Source organism: Artemia sp. Qi Xiang Cuo, chromosome 18, assembly GCF_049724085.1.
Source record: "Artemia sp. Qi Xiang Cuo chromosome 18, ASM4972408v1, whole genome shotgun sequence".
In the NCBI taxonomy this organism is placed as follows: Eukaryota; Metazoa; Arthropoda; class Branchiopoda; order Anostraca; family Artemiidae; genus Artemia; species Artemia sp. Qi Xiang Cuo.
This window is the reverse complement of record NC_142811.1, coordinates 16,644,414-16,669,821: the sequence shown is the minus strand read 5'-3', so window position 1 is coordinate 16,669,821 and position 25,408 is coordinate 16,644,414. Positions and strand designations below refer to the sequence as shown.

General features: G+C 33.4%; 1 protein-coding gene across 1 annotated transcript in view; it reads left to right on the top strand.

Moving 5' to 3' along the window:
• Positions 1-25,408, top strand: part of LOC148941252 (sodium/calcium exchanger 3-like) — a 90,670-nt gene that overhangs the window by 38,660 nt on the left and 26,602 nt on the right. The window contains exon 7 of the mRNA XM_089103813.1: positions 12,936-13,094. Within this exon, the coding sequence (XP_088959939.1) occupies positions 12,936-13,094 (159 nt within the window). The remainder of the gene's footprint in view (positions 1-12,935; positions 13,095-25,408) is intronic.

The window sequence follows — 25,408 nt, the reverse complement described above, 5'->3', positions numbered from 1 at the left end:
GCTGGTGGCCCTTAGAAAAACTTAGTCCAGAGGGCTAGATAAAAATAGTAGATTGAAATAAAATGGCTTTACCAGAGGAAAAAATGACTTCCCTATCAACAGTACTTGAAATCGTAAAATTTATACCAGAATACGCGGGAAATTCAGACTTAGATGAGTTTATCGAAAAATTTAAAATTTTTGACAAACTAACTGAAGAATTTGAGGATAAGGTCAAAGAGCAATGCGTTGAAGCCAGATTAAAGGGAAGCGCCCTTAAACATTTTAAGGTAATTAAGGAAAAAGAGCCCAAGGACATCAGTACTCTAATTGAATCTTTTAAAACAAGATTCGTAGACACAAGCATCTATGAGAGGCTAAGAACAGAGGTAGTGACATTCAATACCTCAACTAGTATTAGGGAATATGCAGACAAAATTTGTAGATCTGTGTGCTTACAATTAGGGAAAGGCGGAAATGACGAAACAGTACAGAACGTACAACTACATACTTTTACCCAAGGGTTACCAAAAAAGTTATTAAGACTAATATTATCACGGAAACCTGAAAATTTAGAGCACGCTATAATACTAGTCGAAACATAGGTAAAAATTGACGAGGCTATGAAAATGTTTAATCAGATGTCAATAAATAACACAGGAGCCCAAGGAAATATAAAATATGAAAGGAGACAGAAAAGGGTGAGCTTTGAGGAGACAAATCGTGAACCAAAAAGGCGCGACGGAGGCCAAGGGTCGCCGTCTAGAGACATAGCTGACAGATTCCATGACCTTGAGATATTAGCAGCTAATAACTACAGAAAATATGGGCACCCTCCCCAACCAAAGGCAGATAGCTGGGGAACCAACAATGACAGATCAAAAATATTTAGAAGTAAACAGGAAACAAACAAACAATTTAAGAGAAAATTTTATTGCTATTATTGTAGCAAACCAAACCACTATGCGGCATATTTCTGGCATAGAATACGCAAAGAAGGCCAGACGTACAAGACAAACAACCAGTTCAGAACGCAGGGGGGGGCAGAAATTTACGAAGGCAGGGAACAAATAATACTTGGCAAACACCTAATAATATTCCTGAATTTAGGCCTAAGAGGCAAAGGGTTAACGACACCCAGGACGAGAATAACAACACTGAAGAGAACAGGAATAATCCCGAAAACTGGTGACCAAATGGCGTGCATTTAAATAGAGAAACCAGCATGTAAGCGTTACAGCGGGTGTTTAATTACAAAGACACCAACCCAGTTTAGGACAATATAATGCAAAAGCAAATTATAACAGTTTTCTTATTCCGCATTTTTTTAAAATTGAGTATTTTCAAAATTTACCATGTTTACTAGATACAGGTGCATCTAAATCGTTAATTCGAGAGGAAGTTTTTAAGAGGTTTCCTCCTAGTGTCAAAAATCACGTAAGGAGATCCCAGAATACCCTGACATCAGTGACAGGGCACGGGCTGACAATTTTGGGAGAATGCCCATTGAAATTTAGCACAAGGGATAAAGAAATAACCGTAACAGTGATAATATGCAAGCAGCTACCATTTCTTTGTATTCTAGGAGTAGATGCCATCAGAAAATATGGGATTGTATGGGAACCCATATCTGATACAATAACCATAAGCCAGGCAAATGAAAATAATAGGCAAAATTGCGTAACAACAGATAACGAAAGTGAAGATTCGAATTATAACCTAAAAATACACGAAAAAATTACAATAGAAGGGGGAACGACAGCTCAAGTTCTAGTGACATTAAATACAAAAGAAGGAAAGGTTAAAACCATGGACGTCATGATAAGAGAATACACCATAAAAGAATACCCCATGATTTTCGTAGAAAATCAAGTTATAAAAATAGAAAATAGTATAACATACTTAAAACTATCAAATCTAAGTAATAATAAAGCAAGACTGAACCAGATAGAACTTGGATCAGTGGAAAAGATTTCAAATTCAGAGATAAAATCTCTAAACAGTCTAGAATTAGGCATAAATTTCACTAGCCACGAATAATTATACTCATTAAAACTGCAACCACGAGAAAAGTATGGAATGTCGAAAATGGATTTTTTGCAACAATTTGATTTAAAACATTTACCGGAAAACGTAAAAACTCGTGTGGAAAATATTCTTTGGGATTTCAAATGGACTTTTGCAAGACACAAAGTGGATTACGGATTAACTCACTTAAAATCACCGTATAAAACACCTTATCATTTAAAACCATGGCTAGAAAGCCAAATAAGGGAAATGGAAGATCAAGGAATAATTAAAGAAAGTGTTAGCGATTGGTGTTTTCCACTAGTCAGGAAAAAGATAACACCTGGAGATTATGTATAGATTTTAGGGGACTAAATGCCGGCACGGTAAAAGACGTGATGAAGTTACCAAGAATTGAAACGATTTTAGATTCGCTAGGAGGTACAAAATATTACAATAGTTTTGACTTAATAGCAGGATATTGGCAAATCGCTTTAGATGCAGAAACAAAGCATAAACTTACAGTAATCTTAGACGATGGAAGAACGTTCACATTTGACCGTATACCTTTTGGCTTATCATTTAGTCCAAATTGTTTTAGTCTACTAATGAATTTGGTGTTAAAAGATAACGAACCAGGAAGAATAAAAGATACCTTGGCATATTTAGATGATCTAATTCTGTTTAATGAAAACCTGGAAGACCACTTGGTCGGACTTAAAAAAATACTGGAAAAGTTTGAAAAAGCAGGCTTAAAATTAAAACCAGAAAAGTCAAAAATAGTAGTACTAAATTTAGTTTTTCTTGGACACCTGATAATCCAAGGTACTATTTCACCAAATCCAGAAAAATTTATAGTCATAGAAAATTTACAGCCTCCTAAAGATCAAAAAAGCTGCAGATCTGTTTGTGGTTTGTTAAGCTATTTCAGAAAATATATTAAAAATTACGCAACAAAAGCGCAAATTTGACAAACCTTTTGAAAAAATCAGGTAAATTCGAATGTCCAGCGGACGCAAAACAAGCGCTAATGAAATAAAAAGGCAATTATTACTGGCACCAATACTTAAACTACCAGATTTGTCACAAGACATCTGTTTGCAAACAGATGCTTCGGGGTATGGTATAGGAGCCATATTATTAAACATAAATTCTGAAGGAGTAGAATAAATAGTTCAATACGCCAGCATGTCACTGTCGGAGGCAGAAAGAAAATATTCGACAGTTGAGAGGGAATGTTTGGCAGTTGTAGTTTTTACAGAATATTTTCGACAATCTTTACTTGGAAAAAAATTCATTTTACGCGTAGACCAAAAATCATTAATTTGGCTACATACGATGAAAAATACTTCAGCCCAGCTGACACGGTGGATTCTACGTCTGCAAGCATATTCATATACCCGAATATATATAAAGGGCCGTACAAACATTTTACCAGACTATTTGTCACGAAATCCAGATACGGAAGGAATTTCATAACAACCATCCAGAGCAGACTGGAAGGGCTAGAAATAATATCTAATGAAAATATTACAAATCACCAAGATAAGGATGATTTTGCTTAGTAATGAAATCCTTATTATCAAAAGGAACGGAACTGCCAGAACAATTTGAACGTTTTTTAAAGGACTTAGATAATTTCGATCTGGACGAAAGTAAAATTGTTTTGATAAGATATCATAGAACATCGCAAGAATATAGAAAAAAATGACTTTAAAATTATACCAGTAATTCCAAAATCACTGGAAAGAGAAATTTTACAGATGGTACATGCAACGATTGGCTGTTACATGGGAGAAGCAAAAACTATGGGGAGGCTTAAGGGAAATTTTCATTTTACAAAAATGTACTCAAACGTAAAAGCTTTCATACAAAGCTGCCAATAGTGGGCCAAACAAAAGTCGCCACCAAAGACCCATAGGGCCGAATTTAGTCTCTACCCCACCCCTTCAGGGGTAGGAGCATTAATGTCAATAGACATTTGGGGAACAGGCGAAAGTTTACCAGTTTCCAGGAAAGGAAACAGGTGCGTACTAACTGTAGTCGACCATTCTAATTCATAATTATACGCTTTTCCAATTAAAGACGAAAAGACAAAAACCATTGCGAAAGTTTTGGTCTATCGCCTATTCTTGGAACACGTAATTTTTCCTAGAGTTTCACTTTAGCGACAATGGGCCATGCTTTAGAGCCAAATTATTAGACGAAATTACAGAGTATTTTGGTGTGAGACGATGGTTTACATCGTCTTGTATGGCCGCAGATAAAGGAAAGGTTGAACGTAAACATAGGGAATTAGCTTAAATGCTGGAAATACATACAAGAGAGGAAAATGAAAATTGGGATGAACATTTACCACTTGTAGTCTTTGCAATAAATACGACTTTTTCACGTTCCTTAAAAGAAACGCCATTTTTGCAACATCTAAGAGATCCCAGAATTTGTTTAGATGAAATACAAAATGACAGAATATATTACAACCTAAACCAATATAAGCAAGAATTGGTGATGCAAATGAAAAAAGCTATGGAACAAGTTAAAGACAATCTGGAAGATGCGAAAACAGAACAAAAAGAAAATATAACCGAACAAGCAAAAATAAAACAAATTACTGTTTAGGAGACTTGGTTTACGTAGACAAAACCAACCTGGAAGGGACAAAGAGTTAAAACCGAAATGGGATGGGCCCTGCAGAATTGTAAAAATTCTACCAAATAGCGTAGAATATGTTCGAAAGCATCAGTATAAGGAAAGGAAGAAGTAGTACACCATAAAAGAATAAAAAAGGGATATCTTTTCAAAACCATGGAAAATAGAGCCTATTCTTTCAGACGAAGAAATAGAGGAAACCATTTCACCAGTATATAACAGAAGACCATATGAATTTTATGACCTTTTTAATGACCACAAAGGTTGGGAGGAGTGGAAGGAGTATTTAGCTCAGTCTTGGCTACAAACTCTCCACAACCAACAACAGAAAAAGGGAAATAGTCGATGCTCATCGGATACTAGCTATGAAGAACATCAAATACAACATAAGGGTTTAAAACGTGATAAACCAAAGGTAAAATCCACAGAAGAAGAAAAATTGGAAGGAACCGATGAATTATCTGATTTTTATACATTAGAATCATCTACAGTCTTAACGCAAAAATGACTTTTGGAACAAACGCCATCTACCAGACGCGAGCAAACAGAATGTGACCCTGAAAATTCGTCTACAGAAACCGATATCACTAAACCTGGGCCATCGTTAAAAAAAACCTCTTTACGAGAGAAATTATGGAGAAAAGTAAAGAAACCAGAGGGACAGCAACAAGTTGTTTTGTCAGCAGCACAAGTAGCTAAATCACTTATGAAAAAGGTCAAACATTAGGAGAAGCAAAGATTAAAGATGTTTGACGAGGCAACATAACCACGCTGGAATTCAGAGCCTTGTAAACCACACTATAGAGACCTCAGACAAACTTGCAAATATTATAAAGAAGAAAAGTAAAAATTTGGACCAGGAAACGGAGATAGGCAGAACAAGCGTAGCCCCCAGCAGATTAATATTTGAATAAAACAATTATAACGGAAAAAAAATAAAACGAGTAAAAAGGCTCTAAAGAAATATCTATATTTTTTTAATCGGTATGTAAATAACATTAAAGTTTGCCTTTCAATATATATCGCCAGTAAAAAATTATTACCGTCACGTAGAAAAGAAATAAAAAATTTTTTTTAGCCTAAATACTCGTAAGTTCCCAGAAAAGAAATAAGCTCCAATCTGAAGTGAGATCATAGCTTGTTTCCGAGACGAGATAAAACTTCGCGAATGGTGTAATGACAAGACTTGTCAAAACGAATTAGACTACATTTCATAACAGAAATTAAGTAAGGCCACGTAACTTATAAATAGGTGTTGTGAAACTAATCAAATTATACATATTTAGAATCAGTATTAAAAGACAATTCTTTTGATATGTATATTGAAAAAATATATGTTTTGGGGGGATAATTAAAAAAAACAAAAAAAAAAGCGAAGGAGGTTAGTTTACTGAAATAGGGTCATTCGAAGCTAGCAAATTTGGAGCGAACTCAATCGTGGCTGGTCTCTCGTTGTTAAGTAAATGCGAAGCATCTACTGACCTTTGACTCTCTGAGGTGACACTTCCAGTCGAAATTGAAAGAAATTGTTTTTGAAGAATTTTAAAATTATATAATAGGAAAATACGGCCAGGGTTTACATGAAGTGCCGGCTATGTGTAGAAGCTAGCTGTAATCTTATTATAATTAGTTATAGTTTAATATAATAATTTTTGGTAAAAAGAAAAAAAAATTAAAGACAATAATTAAGCGCTATAAAGATTTAAGCGAAACTTAGAATAAGCTTAGAAAGCAAAAAAAGTGCGAGGTAAAAGAAACAATATAAAAATAAATTATAACCAAAAAACTTACCAGGAGGTAAAAGCCAACGACAAAATCCATTAAAAATAAGCCAAAAAAAAATTAACCCCATCGTCACAAGCAAACCACAATAATAGTTCAAGGTAATAATTTTAACTCTAGCGATGTATTCGATCTGAGAAAACGAACTGGCACAGGAGAATCCTAGTTTAAACAATTGGTTTTCACCTGTGCCAACCCAAACACCCAAATCCCAATCCGTTGAACCCTAACACAAACTAAACAGTATCCACTTTTTTTCTTTGAAAATAAAATATAGCATTACACAACAAAAGAAAACTCGCAGTTATTAACAGAAATTCATTCTTGTAATTTTTCCCAGATTCAAGCTTATCAATAAATCACAGATAATAGGCACCGAATTCAAAGTTATTTAGCCTTGCAACGGAATTATTGTCTCTCTTTCTTTGGCAAATACAATAGTAATTAAAGCTGGGATAAAATTGGCAACCAGTATATCGTAAAAATTGCATTTTAAAGAAGAAATGAGAACTAGCAAATTCGGGGAAAAACTTAATTAAAAGTGTTCTAAAAAATTAGCTGAAAAACTACAGTACTTTTCTAACACAAAAACTTTCGGAAGAAAAAATTTAAATAATTTCAAAAAATATAGGTTGCAAAAATTAAACAACCCCCCTCCCACTTCTTAAAAATATGAAGATAATGAATTGAATTTGACCATAGAAGGGCAATCAGCATAAAAACTTGTTAAGGGTTTTTAAAAATACGTGAAAAATATAAATATAGGCTTAGAAAATAACTATTTTACTGGAAAAAACGGAAAAAAAAACTTGGAAAAAAACCCTTAGGCTACACTGAAGTAAATAATAAAAAAAAAGAGAGAAGGATTCAGGTTGAAAATATAGCCAGACGAAATTAACAAGGAAAAGAAACTGAATGGAGTCAGTTAAACTCTGTTATGCGCACTTATTGAACTTGCCGAACGAAACTAGTATGAAAATTGTACTAAATAAGTACAAAATAAGTAGCATTAATACTACGGAGCCACCTTTACAGTGGATGACTCGCGCCGAGATTAATGTAAATATTGGAGAAGTGCTCCAAGTAGACAGGAAAAAAAATTTGCTCTTTTGTTTGGGAGTCGTTTTCGAAAAAAAATTACTATCATGGCATAGAAAATTAAAAGTAAGGCATATAATATCCTTAAGAACCTAAGTTGAAGTCGAAACCTAAGACAAGACCACTAAAAGTTGGGAAGTTAAAGTGAAAATGGTCATTGTCACTTGTATGTCTAAAAATAAATTACTGTTTGCCATGAAGGCACGGCATTTTTCTGTAGAAGGGCCACTTTTCTGATAAAATAATAGCCCAAGAGGTAATTGAGGCCACAAAGTGTGGCCACAATTGTGGGAATACTGTAGATAATTGTGTGGGAATACTATAAAAGTGTGGGAATACTATAGATAATTTATTATTGTGTGTGCAGGTTCAGAATAGTCCTTATAGCTGTAGCCCATGACAAGAGGACCTAAAAACGTTATAAGGAGCTACCAGAAGGCAGTCATGGTAAGAAAACCTTCAGAGTACAGGCAAGAGTCATTTGATAATGGCATAAGAGGTATAAGGTGAACAGCAAAAATTTTTAACGTATCAGATCCAAGCTGTAAATGAAGCCTTAACCCAAAAGGAAATTCAAGCTGAAAAAAAAGAGAGATTACAGGGAAAAACGTTATAAAACTGTATCAAGTACCGAAAATTCGAAAATAATGAGAAAGCTCAAAAGTCTGAATAAACAAACAGGCATATATTAAGTTAATGACAGTTAATAACACAAGTTGGTTCGGATTAGAACCAAAGTGGTAAAACAAAGATAAGAAAATGTTTATAGTCATATATGGAAAATATATATATATATAGATTTGTATTAATGTAATTGGGAAAATATATACAATTATGAATGTATTTTGAAAACTTTTATAAATATGGAAATTGTTATCGTAAAAAAAAAAATTATAGAAATCTAAATAGCAAAGTCATGTTATATGAACTATTTACAAGCCCTTATATGGAGACTAAGCACAGTGCCCAATTATAGTGTATAAATCTAGTAGTTAGGGAAGATTTATTTTTATTTTAAATTGCAGTTAAGACTTCTCAGATAAAAGTCTTGGCGGGCTTAATTAAAAGTTGTAAAAATAACAAATATTGCAGTGATTAAATAAATTATTAGGGTACTTAATTATTATTTGTTTTTAACAATTAAGTTATGTATCAGCATAACTTCGGTTAATATTTATATATATATATATATATATATATATATATATATATATATATATATATATATATATATATATATATATATATATATATATATATATATATATATATATTTATATGTATATAACCTAAACTATCCATGTAAATATAGTGAATTAATATGCTGAGTATTTGTGTTTTTTTATTTTTATATCATTCAAGAAGTATTCTACATTAATACTTCACAAGCAATTCATAAAACAGTAATTGAAATTAATTCCAATGCTAGTCTATACCGTGTTTTATTTTTGTAAATGCTTAAATTTTAACCAGTAGTTAAATATCCTATCTATTTTTGCGAATTAAAAAACAATACTTGTGTAAGTTTTTACACATTGCTTGTACATATATGCTATGTTTAATTTACTTTAAGTTGTAATTTGTGATATAATGTTATACGGAAATGTTTGATTTCAAGTCAACGCATATATATTTTTATTGTGAAACACTTCGTTAATTATTAAGTTTGTAAAAAATAATGCAACAAGAAACAAGAAGTTTCGATTTAAGCAAAATATTATTTTTGGAGTAATTAAAAGAGAAAAAAGTAATGAAAAGTAATTAAACTTTACAAAATTGAGTGTTTCTTTCTACTATATATTTAAAACTTTATGCTTTATATGTATTCTAATGTGAATATTTATTTTAGATACAGGCTTTGCTATTTTTTTGGAAATCATATTTTTCGTAGCATCCTTGCGGATCCATTTTTTTTTCAATCATTTTTTGACACATTTTGAGAAAAAGTAACAAATTTTGAAACCACTTCAAATGTATCCTGATGCTATCATCTCATACCATCAGAATCCAAACCATACCTGATCAACTGATATTTTGGAAACTATAGCAGTATTACAGACTTTACTACAAATTCATCAGAAAGTGAGATAAAATCAGAACTTAATTTAGGCCTAGAGAATGTGCTACATAGCCCAAATGGCTAATGTAATTGAAATATGTGAAAACACTTTGTGCTGGAAAAATATGTGAAAATTTAAAAACCAAAAATGTTATACATAATTTATCCAAGGTATTTCTAATACGAAAAATAAACGGTATATCAACCATATCACACAGATATTAAATTTTTAATAAGAATTACATATAAACTCGAAGAGTCCATAAAGTTTTCTATTATAACTTGCAATCTAATTTAAGCAGAACCAATAATATAATGCTTAAGCCACTTGGGGTCAAGTTAAAACAGAAGATGCATATGAAGAAGGGTAAGAGTATTTTTCAGTCCCAGAGACAGAGAAAAAGAGAAACAAGGATGAATTTCAAATTGAACTCCTTTGACAAAAAAGAACATGGCATATATTGGTTCAGAAACATGACCCTAGAAAAACCCATTTAGGATATATGCACATAATGACCCAAAGATGGCAGCATAATAGCTATAAACAAAATTAAGTTGTTTTAAAAGTAAAATATTGAGAATTGGGACAATTCTTCTTTAAATGGGGAGTATTGTGGTAAAGCTTTCTAATTTAGTTAATTATGAATTTAGTAAAAATATATTAAGACGCAAATACAAAGTTTAGAAATACCACTCTTTATTAAGATAAGGAATATACCCTGCCAAGTTTCTGCTTAAAGGGAAATTGAGAAATCACCTAGCTATTGCGTTGGTTGGTTAAAGTAAAGTGTTGTCGATCAAATTAAATAAAAGATACATTTTAAGGGAAGGGACGGATTTAAACTGTTACTAATTTTAAGCCAGACCGAGCTCTGGTCCGTTGTTCTTAGAAATAACTTAGAATCTAGTCGGATCATTGTAAGTGTCTGCATCTTATTATATATTATTGTAGTTTCGGAGACTTGTGATCTACTTGGGACAGCCAGTCCCAGTAGAATATCTATATCTGGAATATTATATGTAAATTAAATAAAAGCACTGTATTTTAGACAACCTCTCTACGATCTACCTTTAGCCCCTCGAACATACCCAGTCGGTACGCCTCATTAGTCCGGTCATAGCCTAAGGCACGCTACCAAAGTTTAATTACCTTAGGGTCATAGTTTATCTGCCCTATAAAGGGAGACTAAAGGCATATACGACTACACCACCCGAATACCATAAAATACACTTTACAACAAAATCTTTCTATACAACCTTATATGCCTGCAGGGCATAACTCAAAACCTTTGCCCAGAGGGCTCTGAGGGGGTTATCATCCTCAAAGATGTGATTTGCAGAACTTTCAACTACGTTGAACAAAATGGCTATCTCAAAATTTCGTATTGGATGAATTTGCGGAAATGAGAAGGAGAAGGAGAAGGAGTGAGAAGGAGGTTAGTGTGCCTCCAATCACTTTCCACTATTAAAAATGTTACTAGTCCTTTGACTTTCCAATCGATTCAGACCCTTTTGAATTTTCTACAACATCGCTTTTTATAAAAACCTTATATGCCCCCAGGGCATAACTTACAATCGTTACCCTGTGGGGGGGTCATCCTTAAAGACCTAACTTCCAAAACTTTCAACTGCGTTGAACAAAATGGCTATATAAAAATGTTGATTGGATGTGTTTGGGGAAACGGGGGGCCTGAGAGGGGGGTTAGCTGCCCTCAAAACACTTTCGACTGTTAAAAAGGGCACTATCCCTTTGAATTTCAAGTTTTTATGACAAAACTTTCAATTAAAACCTTATATGCCCCAGGGCATAACTTACAGCCCTTGCCCTGAGGGTAGTGGGGGAGTGTCCTGCTCAAAGATATAATTTCCGGACCCTTAAACTACGTTGAAAAAAATGGCTGTCTAAAAATTTTGATTGGATGTGTTTGGGGAAATGATGGGCGTAAGAGGGGGGTTAGTTGCTCTCCAGTGACTTTCAACTATTAAAAAGACACTAGCCATTTCAATTTCCAATCGAATGAGCCCTTTTTGAAGTTTCTATGACAACGCTTTCTATAAAACCTTATATGCCCCCAGGGCATAGCTTATAACCCTTGCTCTGAGGGCCATTTGGGGGGGGGGGGGGTGGTTGTCATCCTCAAAGGCCTAACTTCCAGAACTTTCAACTATGTTTATCTCAAAATTTTGATTGTATATTTTTGGGGAATAGGTGGGCGTGAGAGGAGGGTTAGCTGCCCTACAATCGCTTTCGACTATTAAAAAGAGCACTAGCACTTTGAATTTGCAACCGAATGAGCCCTTTTTTAAGTTTTTACGACAAAACTTTCTATTAAAACCTTATATGCCCCCAGGGCATAACTTACAACCCTTTCCCGAGGGCTGTGTGGAAGTGTCCCCCCAAAAAAGAATTTTTTATCTGGAAATCAACTAACTATTCCGAACAAAATGGCTATTTCAAAATTTTGATTGGATGTATTTGGGGAAATAGTAGGCTTGGAGTTAAATAGTGTTAGTTGCCTTCCAATCACTTTTGGCTATTAAAAAGGGCACAAGCCACTCCAATTTCCAATCGAATGATCTCTTTTTGAAAAAAAAACAAAAAATAAATAAATAATACATTGTGCCAATATCATTCTTTACTTAGACAGCGCTATTGCGCTGCCTATTATTTGTAAGTGTATATATATCTTAAACTGTGAATCCACGGACTTTTGCTTTTCAGTAATCTTGATAATGATGCTGTTTTTTTTTCTTTTTTTATAACACAAGAAATGAAAAGGCATAGCATGAAATAAGGATAGGTTTCAGTAAAAAACAAGTTACATTCTGAGCCTTAGAAGGCACAGGATTCGCTATCCCTACTCTTTTAGTTTCTGATGGTTTTGACTGTGACCTGGTTATTTATTGTAATTTCTGGTTCTGAGCCTTAGAAGGCACGGGATTCGTTATCCCTACTCTTTTAGTTTCTGATGGTTTTGAGTTTGACCTGGTTATTTAGTGTAATTTCTGGTCATTTTGGGTATAATTTATTTTTGATTGTGGTTTATGCTAGTTTTACATCTGAAAAGCTATTTAACTAAATTCCTGTTTGTCTTTAGTGTAATGTAGCTCTTTACTTTTCTTTAAAAAGGTTTTTTGTGGATTTTTTTTCAAAGTAGTACCAAACAAGAATGTCCTTCCTTTCGTTTGATCCAGATTACAATGCATGACAAAAATTATGTATTTTGAAAGTTTTCTAATCACAGATTTCAAACATGGAATATTAAAACCGTATTTTAAAACTATTTATGATTGGCCTATATGCCTTCAGATTTCTTTACATGTATTTCTAAGGCAACCGAATTGTTTGTTTTTTTTGCAGAAATAGATGGCGGTTATCTTTGTTTCTTGGTGTCCATCATAGCTGTTGGTCTAATAACAACCATAATAGGTGACGTTGCCCGTCATTTTGGATGCTGTATTGGCCTTCAAGACAGCATTACAGCTATATGCCTAGTTTCCTTAGGAACTAGCTTCCCAGGTAAGTAGCTTACGAATTACCACAAAAATACTTATGGCGTCAGAAGCCTATGGTTTTTTTGGCCAGTTTGACATTAGTATGGTTAATTTGGCACGGAGTTTTAGCAACTCTGATGCATTCTCCGGAATTATGTTTATTTTCCTCATTCTTTAATTACCCCCCTCCTTATTCATCCATATTCTGAATAGTTGCATCTACATAATACAGGACTCTAATTTGTAACAGTCCTACAAAGGGGCACTAATGGATGGGGACAGGGTAGCTGTTTTGTTTTTTTTATTAAAAAAGTTAATGAAAAAGGCGTACTCTGGCATATTTTGAACAATACACTTTTCCTCTATCTTCTTCATTGTAAAATCCTTCCCCCCTCTACGTTTTGTCAACTGGTACCATGAGACAACAGGGAATAAGAAAATGGGCATTAGTGAGCACAATTTGATTAGGAATAGTTCGTGAGATACTAAAGACGTTTTTTTCTCAGTCCTAATAAAGCTATTCGTATTTAGGCGAAACTAAATTTGTGTTTGGAGCTTTATGGATGAAAAAGAATGCTGACAAGCCAACGAAGCCGTGAGAAAACACGGTACAACACGGTTTTACAACACGGTATAGGAAACAGGATTTCAAACCCAGTGCCTAAAGGAATAAAAACCCCGTGTCAACCCCAATGAAATTATGTTATGTAACTTACCCATATTGAGGAAGTGCACAAACCAACACAAGGAACGTCATTCCAATTGAGCCACTAAAGGTCAATGCTACCAAAGCTAAAATAAACACAATTTATAGAATAAATGCTAAGTTGAATTATGTATACAACTATAAGAAACACGATGAATAAATCCTTTTTCCATCTGCCATCTGAGGTTGTCAGTAGCAGGATTTTTTTCGTTTATAATATAATATATTTTATGTTTTGTTTTTTGTTTATAATTTATTATAACAAATTACCGAGGCTAACCCATACGAGCAAAAAGTAAGAGGAGTAGGGTTTTAAAGACCAGAATAACATTTGCTTTACTGAAAACAATCCCAATTTCGAGCTGTGTGTTTCTATTTCTTGTAATGTCTGAATAAAAAATCCCACCATAACAAATATTACTGAAAAAAAACAAGTAAGTGTGGATCGTCAGTTTACTATATATATATATATATATATATATATATATATATATATATATATATATATATATATATATATATATATATATATATATATATATATATATATATATATATATATATATATATATATATATATATATATATATATATATATATATATATATATATATAGTATATATATATATATATATATATATATATATATATATATATATATATATATATATATATATATATATATATATATATATATATATATATATATATATATATATATATATATATATATATATATATATATATATATATATATATATATATATATATATATATATATATATATATATATATATATATATATATATATATATAAATATATTATATATATATTTTAAATATATAAATTGTGTATAAATTGTGTTAGTCAAGAGGCATAAAAAAATGAAGAAAAACAAATAAACAAAAGTGCAAGAAAACAGTTTTACAGCACATTATAGGAAACAGGATTTTAAACCCAGTGTCTAAAGGATTACGAACCACAAGCACACAAGTACTTGTCCAATAAGAGAGTCATACTTTCTCCCACCATTTACCCTTCCCATTTAAACATTTTTGCCTCTCAATTACTCAGACTGTCTGTCTTGGCTTTCCTCCTACAATTAGCCATGTCTTGATGCCGACTGCAAAATACTTGATTTTCAATTCAACCCGTGCTATTTAAACATTTTTGCCTCTCAATTACTCGGACTATCTGTCTTGATTTTTTTCTACAAATAGCCATGTCTTGATGCCTACTGCAAAATACTTGATTTTCAATTCAACCCGTGCAATTTAAACTTGCCTCTCAATTACTCGGACTATCTGTCTTGACTTTTTTTTATAAAATTAGTCATGTCTTGATGCCTACTGCAAAATACTTGATTTTCAGTTGAACTTTCATAAATCTTATTTAAAATTTGAATTGAAAATCAAGAATTTTGCAGTAGGCATAAAGACATGGGTAATTGTAGGAGAAAAGCTAAGACAGATAGTCCGAGTAATTGAGCAAAAAACCACGTGTTAACACCAATGAAATTATATTTATTTGTCTTACTTTCTCTTTGCCGACTCAATTTTAAATGTGAAGATGTTAATGGTAATTATCCGGGGTAAATTTTCACCGGGTTCAAATTGTTTAGAGCCGTGATTACCAACGTGGGACACATGCCTCACCGTTGGGTCAGGGCAGTAGGTCATGGGCAGGACGTACACCCTTTGGCTGACTTTACTTTAGAGCTTTTATTTAAAAAAAAGTGTTTTCACGTGAATTGCGTCATATTCAAATGCATTAAAAGAGCACAAAAAATATGAATGGGTTGCAATGACGTTATACATTGTATAAAAGGGTTGTTGATGTAACTGAACCCATGTAACTTAGCTTCCGTGCAACTCAACTCCATTTTCTGAATCCTTGTACAACTGAACCCCCTGTTTAACTGGACCCTCGTGCAACTCAACCCTATTTAACTGAACCCTCATTTAACTGAGTACAACTCAACCCAATTTAACTAAGCCCTTGTTCAACTGGACCCCCGTTTAAATCAACCCTGTTTTGTCCCCTGTTTAAATCAACCTTCGCTTAACTGAACCTAAGGCCTAAAAATAAGTTTCAACTAGTACTGATTAGAAGCTCAAAATAGGCTTTTCGAACCGTTTGGAGCTTCTTATCTATATTATCCATTTCGGGCAAGCTAAATTAATTTGTACCAAAGGTAAAGAACCAGCAGAGCCACGATTGCAACCAATTTCTATCACTGGTAGCCAATGAAAACACTTCTCTTTCAGAATGAGGCTTGCATGCATCTTTTCCTGCATGGCAAAGTTAATAATTACTCCATTCAAGTAGGACTTTTCCCAGTTTTCATTTAACGACCAGGTTTAGATTTCTTTCCCCGTACAAGGTCACATATTATAAAAATTACAAGGTCACTACAACGTCAAATAATCATTATATTATTATTTTTTTTCAAATGTGTGGATGGGGAGGAGGGAGCGTTGTTGAATTTGGGCTTCCACTCTAAGATTAGAAAGAGCTTTTACTCTGGTCAGAGTTAAATTTTAATAGAGTTTATTCTCTAGTCTAGGAATACACAGAAGTCAAAAAGAAATTGAAAAAAATGAGAGGTATTGGGAAGAAACCAAAGATTTACAGGCTCAAACGTTTCTGCTGAAAAAAAAATTCTAAGAGAATATTGTGACGGTAGTGATTGTTATACTTCTAACTAGGCTTGAATAGCTAATCAATCGTCTTCTCATTTGGAAGTTTCGGGTGAAGTATGTTTTGTGAGATCAAACCAGTCACCAGTTATTGTACACCTTAATGGGCTGGGGAAAATAAAGTGCTAATTCTGAGAACCTCAGTAGGTTATCCATTTCAGTGCCCCTATCATGTTCCAGTGACCGACTAGTGCTGGGGAAAAACCACGGAAGAAGAAGACACGTTCGGGTTTCATGACTTTTTAGTAATTTCCAATAATTTTTTCCGTTACTAATATTAGTGTCGAAATGAAAATATATAGCTTCTAGCATTAATGAATCAGCTATGTATTCAGTTGATTTTTTTTACTTGGCAGTACGTTTTTGCTTTCCACTTGCAAAGGTGACTGGGTAGGGAAGTATTCAAGAGATTTTAAACACAAGTTTGAGCATTTTCGATCATGGAGATTTTGATTGTAGAACTCTTGTTGTTTCAAGCCTTTACACTCCAGAAATGACGCTAAAATTGGATTTTGGTGCCATAATAAATTTTAATTTTCAAATAACATTAAACAGCTCTCTCCAATATTCTAGCGCCCTATCAGTAGGGCGCTCCAATATTCTAGCGCCCTATCAGTACTGGAAAAATAAAATAAAAGGAGGAAGACTTATCACTGTTAATACCTCTTTTTAAAAGCTCCCAGAATTTTTTTTTCCAGAAATAAACTTTTAGTATTAATCCTTCCTGAATCAGCAATAAAGACAAGTTTCTCTTATGGGACAATTTTTTTTAATGTGTCTGTGATTTTGGCTACTATGGGCTTTTTATGTACTAGGGTACAGCTATTGCTGCAACCATGACCTTCAAGTGTGTTTGGGCTCTGGGCATGAAAAGCTGTGAATAAGGTTGAATTGCTCAAGGGTTAAGTTTTACCGGGTTTAGTTGCACAAGACGTCAATTAAATGGGATTTGAGTTGCATGAGGGTTTAGTTGAACGAAGCTTCAGTTGCATGAGGGTTTAGTTGAACGAAGCTTCAGTTAAAGGGGGGTTGAGCTTGAAGGGGGATCAGTTAAACTCGGGTTTAGCTGATCCTAGGAGGGTTAAGTTAAATGAGGGTTCATTCGCAAAGAGGTTGAGTTGCACGAGGGTTTAGTTGCACGAGGGTTCAGTTGTTTGGGGTCTCAGTTACACGGAGGTCAGTAACACGATAGTTCACTTGCATCCGGATTCAGATTCACGAGGGTGTAGTAGCAAGGGATTTAGTTACACGAGGGTTCAGTTGCAATGGAACCTATAAAAACTGTTGTTTTTCAGACAATATTTTCATTAACATAAAAAGCCTAGAGGACGACCCAAAAACAGATACAAAGTTAATAGCCGTTTAAACTTTCTCCAGGTGGATAAAAGTAAAATTTTGAATAACAAAATTTTAAATCCATGAGGATTTAAAATTTAATTTCGGTTTTTTGTTCTAATTATTTAAGATTAACTCCTGAAACACAAGGGTCGTTTAATTTAAATAATATACTTTTCTGAAAGTTCTAAAAAATAATCGTAAAAATTTCTGTTTGTTTTAAGTTTTAATGGTGCTCCTTGCTTTCAGTTGAAAAAAGGAAATTACTTTATCTAGAAACATTTTGTAATTAATAAAAAAAAAAAAAAAAATCGATTTCTTACAAAAACGGCACTTTTTATAACACTGAAGTGACGAATGTTATTAACATCATCTTGCATGCGGAGATAAAATAGGATTTCACTTTTTGAATTAAAACGAGTAATTTTTTAAATAAAATTTTAAATAACTTTTAAAATTTTAAAAAGAAAATTTTTAAATAAATTTAATTTTAGTTCTCAGTTCAGAATCTCTGAAGTTACTATAAAAACCGTAAAAATATTTATGGTTTCTTAGCAACAATTCAAAATTTTTAATTGAAGATGAAAAATACCTGAAAAATTTAAAAAAGGGTTAGATAAAGCATCGGTATAGTCCATAATGCAAGCATCTTTAAAAAAAATTACTTTTCTGGGATGTGGCGCCATATTTAAGTTACATAGTTCCCTGATTCTCTGAGGTTTGTCATTTACTATTCCAACTAAGAAAACGCCGTAGGTTTCTCCTGTGTGCAATTATCTTTGATTACCTATCAAGGTTGCAGCTAGCAACCGAGGAAGAGACCATCAGTATATAGAATTAGGATCAGTTTAGTTTTTTTTTGCATAAAGAATTGGTATATATAAGGCTTGATAAGATGAGTCACAGCCCATAGCAACCAAAAGTTGAAAATTTGTTTTGAGAAAAACTCAATGAGAAAAATTACCATCTGACACTCATTCAGAAATGGCAATTACTATTTCGGGTAATCTTAAAAGTAAAAGTTAGTTGCAAAAACCAACTTATGGTGATTCTAAAAAAAAGGTCCGAAACCCTACAAATCGGCGTCTGATCAAAATTAACAGTGCACAGCATGGTCGATAACCTTTTAAAAGCGAGTCACAGTTTTTACGTTCAATGACAAGGAAAATCACTTTTTGGAGTTTATAGCACTAATGTGTCTCCCTTTTTTTCTTTTTTTTCCCACACGGGCTAGCGGGCTATGAGAAAATCATAGAAAGTAATTTATTGGCTCATTTTAAAGGAAACTGCTGCATCTAGTCGCTTTTATAAGTAAGAAAAATCTATTTATAAAATAAAATCAATTAAAATTATATATATATATATATATATATATATATATATATATATATATATATATATATATATATATATATATATATATATATATATATATATATATATATATATATATATATATATATATATATATATATATATATATATATATATATATATATATATATATATATATATATATATATATATATATATATATATATATATATATATAGTCACATTTTTTACGTTCAATGACAAGGAAAATCACTTTTTGGAGTTTATAGCACTAATGTGTCTCCCTTTTTTTCTTTTTTTTCCCACACGGGCTAGCGGGCTATGAGAAAATCATAGAAAGTAATTTATTGGCTCATTTTAAAGGAAACTGCTGCATCTAGTCGCTTTTATAAGTAAGAAAAAATCTATTTATAAAATAAAATCAATTGAAATTATTTATATATATATATATATATATATATATATATATATATATATATATATATATATATATATATATATATATATATATATATATATATATATATATATATATATATATATATATATATATATATATATATATATATATATATATATATATATATATATATATATATATATATATATATATAAAGTTTTATTGTTTAAAAAAAATAGTTGTGAGAAAGTCAAACTTTAGCGTAAAGAGCGAGGCGTTGAGGAGGGCACAGCCCCTTTCATATACGGAATAATTTCTGTTCGTTTTAAGTTTGGATGTCGCTCGTTACTTTCAGTTTAAATTTTTTTTTTTTAAGGCTGCGAAAGCGGGGGGTTTGGGGGGTGGCAGCCCCCCAACTCGTGCCTCCTAATCCCTGTACGTTTTAAGGTTCGACCTTGTAACTCAGCCTCTTTAACTCTTTTGAAAACGTAGTTTTTTCAAATAATTTCTGCACGTTTTTGTACAGTTTATTACTTATTATTGCTTGACTAACTGTTAGCTGATGGTGTCAGGAGTTAAAGTTGGGGGGCTGCCGCCCCCAAACCCCCCACTCTTGAACATTCTTGTGTTAAGGCTTTTAATTCCTGAATGCTAAAATCACATCATACAGGGTGCCTCCTAATCCCTGTACGTTTTTAGGTTCGAACTTGTGACTCAGCCTCTTTAACAGCCCCCCAACTGTGCCTCCTAACCCCTGTACGTTTTAAGGGTCGACCTTGTAACTCAGCCTCTTTAACTCCTTAGAAAACGTAATTTTTTTTAAATAATTTAAAAAAGAAACTGAGTTGCTTTTTTAAACTTTAAATTCAGTATATAAAAAATTTCCTCTGACGTTGAATCAAACCCGGGTCTTCCACCTGACAGTCAGGAGTATCGACCGCTGTACTAAAGACACAATTGTAATTGTTTTTTAGTAAGTGGAATCTATTTTTGACGCAAGCAAATCCCCACAAAACTTGAGATTTGGTTTTTTGAAAACAGGGAAGGAGTGATCAGATTGAGCTGAAATTTCGAGGATAAGCTCCCAGGCCCCAGGAAAGCTTATCGTCTAAATTTCAGCCTGATCAGACAACGTTAAAGGGGGGCTGTGGTGGGAAAAATTAACATGGGCTCTTATAGGAAAACGAGGTTTTTCGTAAATGTAAATTCGGGGGATAATTTTTTCGGTCTAAAAATATCAAAAGGCCCTAACAGGTCGAATTCTGCTTCGAATGAGTCCTCATTCATCCAGATCAGTTGCCAACTGTGGCCTGTAGGCGTGGATAACAAAAAAAATTTGAACTTTAAGTGGCTATATTTGGTTTTTGGAAAACAGAGAAGGAGTGATCGGATTGAGCTGAAATTTCGAGGATAAGCTCACAGGCCCTAGTAAAGCTTAACCTCTAAATTTCAACCCAATCGGACAACGTTAAAGGGGGGCTGTGGTCGGAGGGTCGAACCTTCTGGCCCACTTTTACCCATGAAGATAAAGTCGGAGGGGGTGATATTTTGCACGTTTCTTAGTTTGAGCTTGGGCTATAAAATGCGATTACCGTTGTCTCTCTGCGACTGCTATGACCGGAAATCACTTAACATGGGGTGGGTGGCCTCTTTATACAGGCACAAGTGTGCCTCCTTGAACATAATTCTTTTTTTGGGACTATGAATGGGTTAAATACATGGTTAAAAGCATATATTTTGATTATAAATCAGTTTAAGTTCCCATAAGATAGAGCCATTCTTACAGTTTTACGGAAAATGTACTGAAATTTATTCAAGGTTATACAATTTCAACCACGTTGAGATTTAGTTATAGCAAATTCAGACATCAGAAAGATACAGACACGACAAAATGTTTTTTACTTAACTTTGAAAGGCAAACTGAAAGTCCCTGGGGAACTAGCTGTAAAATCAATGTTTATACTTACCCCTTGGCGAACCCCTACCCAAGTCCTTACTAAAAAACAAACAAAAAAAAAAAACGTGGATCGTCAGTTCAATATGCATACAGACATTTATTCCTTTAGAATTTTAATAATTTTTCATTTATTAAAGTAAAAAAAAGTGAAAAGATTTGAAATAAATTTTGTTTTCAATATAAAAAATAAACTTTCAAATGGGGATAAATCCATGAACTTCCGGATTATTCACTGGATTATTTTCAGAGAGAGTTCATTGACAAAGTTCATTCAAAGTTCTTGATGTAAATTTTCTTCTTTAATCTTGCCCAAATTATTTTGTGAATGACCCAAAAAGTTATTTTTTTTGTTGTATATAAATATACTAGTTTCAACTTTATTATTTTAGTATTTCTACTGAAGACGGTCGCTGTATATGTGACCGAAATATCTGGACTTTTGTACCTGTTTTTTCACTTTCTAAATAAATGGATTTATCCCCATTTGAAAGTTTATTTGTTCTTCTTAGAAGGGCAGCGTGGTCTAAAAAAACAACACCTAATTTAAAGGTGTTATGTCGAAAAAAAGTTTTCAATATAGTGAAAAATATGTTCTGGTTTTGAAAAGAGAAGGGGGTTATCAGCCCAACTCATGTTAATTTTGCTCGTTTTATGTTTGACTCGGTCACTTACTGAAATTTTTGTTGGTTGTAAGTTTCATTATTTACTGATGGTGATTTTCGGTGGTTTTACGATCGGAAGATTGTTTGACTTTACTTCTGCGCATTTATGGCTTAATGGAGCTCTTTACTTTCTTCGTAAAAATTGTTTTTTGGAAAAAAAACTTTTTCTTTAAATTAATTTCTGTTCGTTTTTTTGACAAAGTCTTTTTCGTAGAAAAAGTAACAACATTTTATATCTTTCGGGTTTTTTTTCTATAAGAATTCGTAGTTTCACTTGATATTTGTATGTTGGACAAATTTTCAACAATTTTTAATCCTTACACAAATATTATTTTTTAATTTAATTTTATACCTCCTTAATTTGACCTAAAAAATTAAACTTAATGTCATTCCTAAAAAATCACATCAATGGTCTTTAATAGCCTGGATACGCTTTCGCTCTTTTGATTTATTGAAATTGTTAGAGCAGAAGAAGTAACAGCATTAGCATTAATCGTTCTCAATAAACTGCTGAGATTTCTTATTTTCAATGTGACTTTTGATTTATTTTAAAGCAACATTTAGTATTAAGGCATAATGGGCCAGTTGTATAATTGCTGGGCGTTGACATATCCAATATACCTAGAGTGCTGAACCGTTCTACTATGCTAAACAAAATGGCTGTCTCAAAGTTTTGACTGGGTGAGTTTGGAAAATGAATAAGCTTGGGAGAGGTCTGCTTGCCCTCCAATATCTTTTTACTTTTAAAAATGGCACCACAACTTTTAATTTTGAATCGAATTAGCTCCTTTAAAAGTTTCAATGATATCAGAGGCAACGCTATAGCGTTGCCTAAAGTAAAGGCCATACGGCTCCAATGTTTTAATATTTATGAATTAAAGAGAAATTTTTCACAAAATAAGTTTTTCAAAGAAAAGTAAAGAAGTCCATTAAACAAAAAATGAGCAAAAATAAAATCAAATAATTCAACAAGCGTGAAACTACCACAAATCACCATCGATAAATAAATGAAACGCAAAACGAACAGAAATTACAATAAATAACCAAGTCAAACTCAAAACGAGTAGAAATTAACATAAGTTGGGCTCAAAATCCCTATAACTTTCCAAGGCCAGAAGAAAATTTGCACTTTACTGAAAAAAAAAATATAAATGTTTTTACTTTTATAACTTTAATAAATCAAATTATATTAACATTTTCATTACTAAATATCAGTATGTGTATACTAAATTGACAATGCACATTCATTTGTATTTTTCAGTAAAGTGCAAATTTGGGGAAAATTTCCAGAACTTTCAACTACATTAAACAAAATGGCTATCTCAAAATTTTGACTGGATGTGTTTGGGGAATGGTGGGCGCAAGAGGGGCGTTTGTCACTTTCCAATCCCTTTCAACTATTAAAAAGGGCACTAGCCCTCTCAATTTTCAATTGAATGAGCCCCTTTTGAAGTTTTACGACAACTCTATCTATATAAACCTTATATGTCCCCAGGGCATAACTTACAACCCTTGCACTGAGGGCTCTGAGAGAGTTATCATCCTAAAATACTTAATTTCCAGAAATTTCAGCAACGTTGAACAAAATGGATATCTCAAAATTTTGATTGGATGTGTTTGCGAAAATTGTGGGCTTGAGAGGGGTGTTAGTCACTCTCCAATCACTTTCAACTATTAAAAAAGGCGCTAGCGCTTTCAATTTTGAATTGAATGAACCCTTTTGAAGTTTCTACGACAACACTTTCAATAGAAACTTTATATGCCCCCAGGGCATAACTTACAACCCTCAACCTGAGGGCTGTGGGGGGGGGGGGTTGTCATCCTCAAAAACTTAATTTCTAGAACTTAAAACTACGTTGAATAAAATGGCTGTCTCAAAATTTTGACTGGATATGTCTGGGGAAAAGGTGGGGTGAGAGGAGGGTTAGTTGCCCTCCAATCATTTTCGACTATTAAAAAGGGCACTAGATCTTTGAATTTCCAATCGAATGAGCCTTTTTTGAAGTTTCTACGACAACGCCTTCTTTAAAAACCTTATATGCCCCCAGGGCATAACTTACATCCCTTGTCCTAAGGGCTGTGTGGGAGTGTCCTCCTCAGAAACATAATTTCTATCAAGAAATCAACTACGCTAAACAAAATGGCTATCTCAAAATTTTGATTAGATGTTTTTCGGGAAATGATGGGCGCGGAAGGGGTGTTAGTTGCCTTCCAATCACTTTTGACTATTAAAAAGGGCACAAGCCACTCCAATTTCCAATTGAATGAGCACTTTTCGAAGTTTCTGCGACAACTTCTTCTATACAAAGTGCCCTGCTGTAAATGAAAAAAATAATACATTGTGCCAACATCGTTCTTTACTTAGGCAGCGCGATTGCGCTGCCTATGATTTATTTATTTATTTTTTTCCCAGAGGCACTTCATATGGAAGCATCCATCGTAAAAAATTCAAAGGGGGCTCATTCGATTGGAAATTGAGAGTTCTAGTGCCCTTTATAAGGGTCAAAAGTGATAGGTAGGCAACGAACACCCCTTGAACGCCCATTATTTCCCCAAACACATCCATTCACAATTTTGAGATAGCCATTTTGTTATACGCAATTGGTTTCCAGATGGAAATTATGTTTTTGTGGAGAGCACACCTCCACAGCTCTCAGGGCAAGGGTTGTAAGTTATACCCTGGGGTCATATAAGCTTTTGTATAAGCATACAAAACTTTGTCGTAGAAACTTAAAAAAGAGCCCCTTCGATTGGAAATTCAAGGGGCTAGTGCCCTTTTTAATAGTCGAAAATGATTGGAGGGCAACTAATCCCCCTCTCACGCCCAACTTTTCCCCAAACACATCCAATAAAAATTTGAGACAGCCAGTTTGTTCAACGTGGTTAAAAATTCTGGAGATTAGGTCTTTGAGGATGACAACCCCCCCCCCCCACCCTCCGCAGAACTTAGGGCAAGGGTTGTATGTTATGCCCTGGGGACATATAAGGTGTTTATAGAAAGCGTTGTCGTAGAAACTTCAAAAGGGCTCAATTGATTGGAAGTTTAAATTGCTAGTGCCCTTTTTAATAGTCGAAAGTGATTGGAAGGAAACTAACACCCCCTACACGCCCACCATTTCCCCAAACACATCCAATCAACATTTTAAGGTAGCCATTTTTTTCAACAGAGTTGAGAGTTCTGGAAGTTATATCTTTGCGCGTGACACTCCCCCCTCCAAGGTCTTCAGGGCAAGGGTTCTAAGTT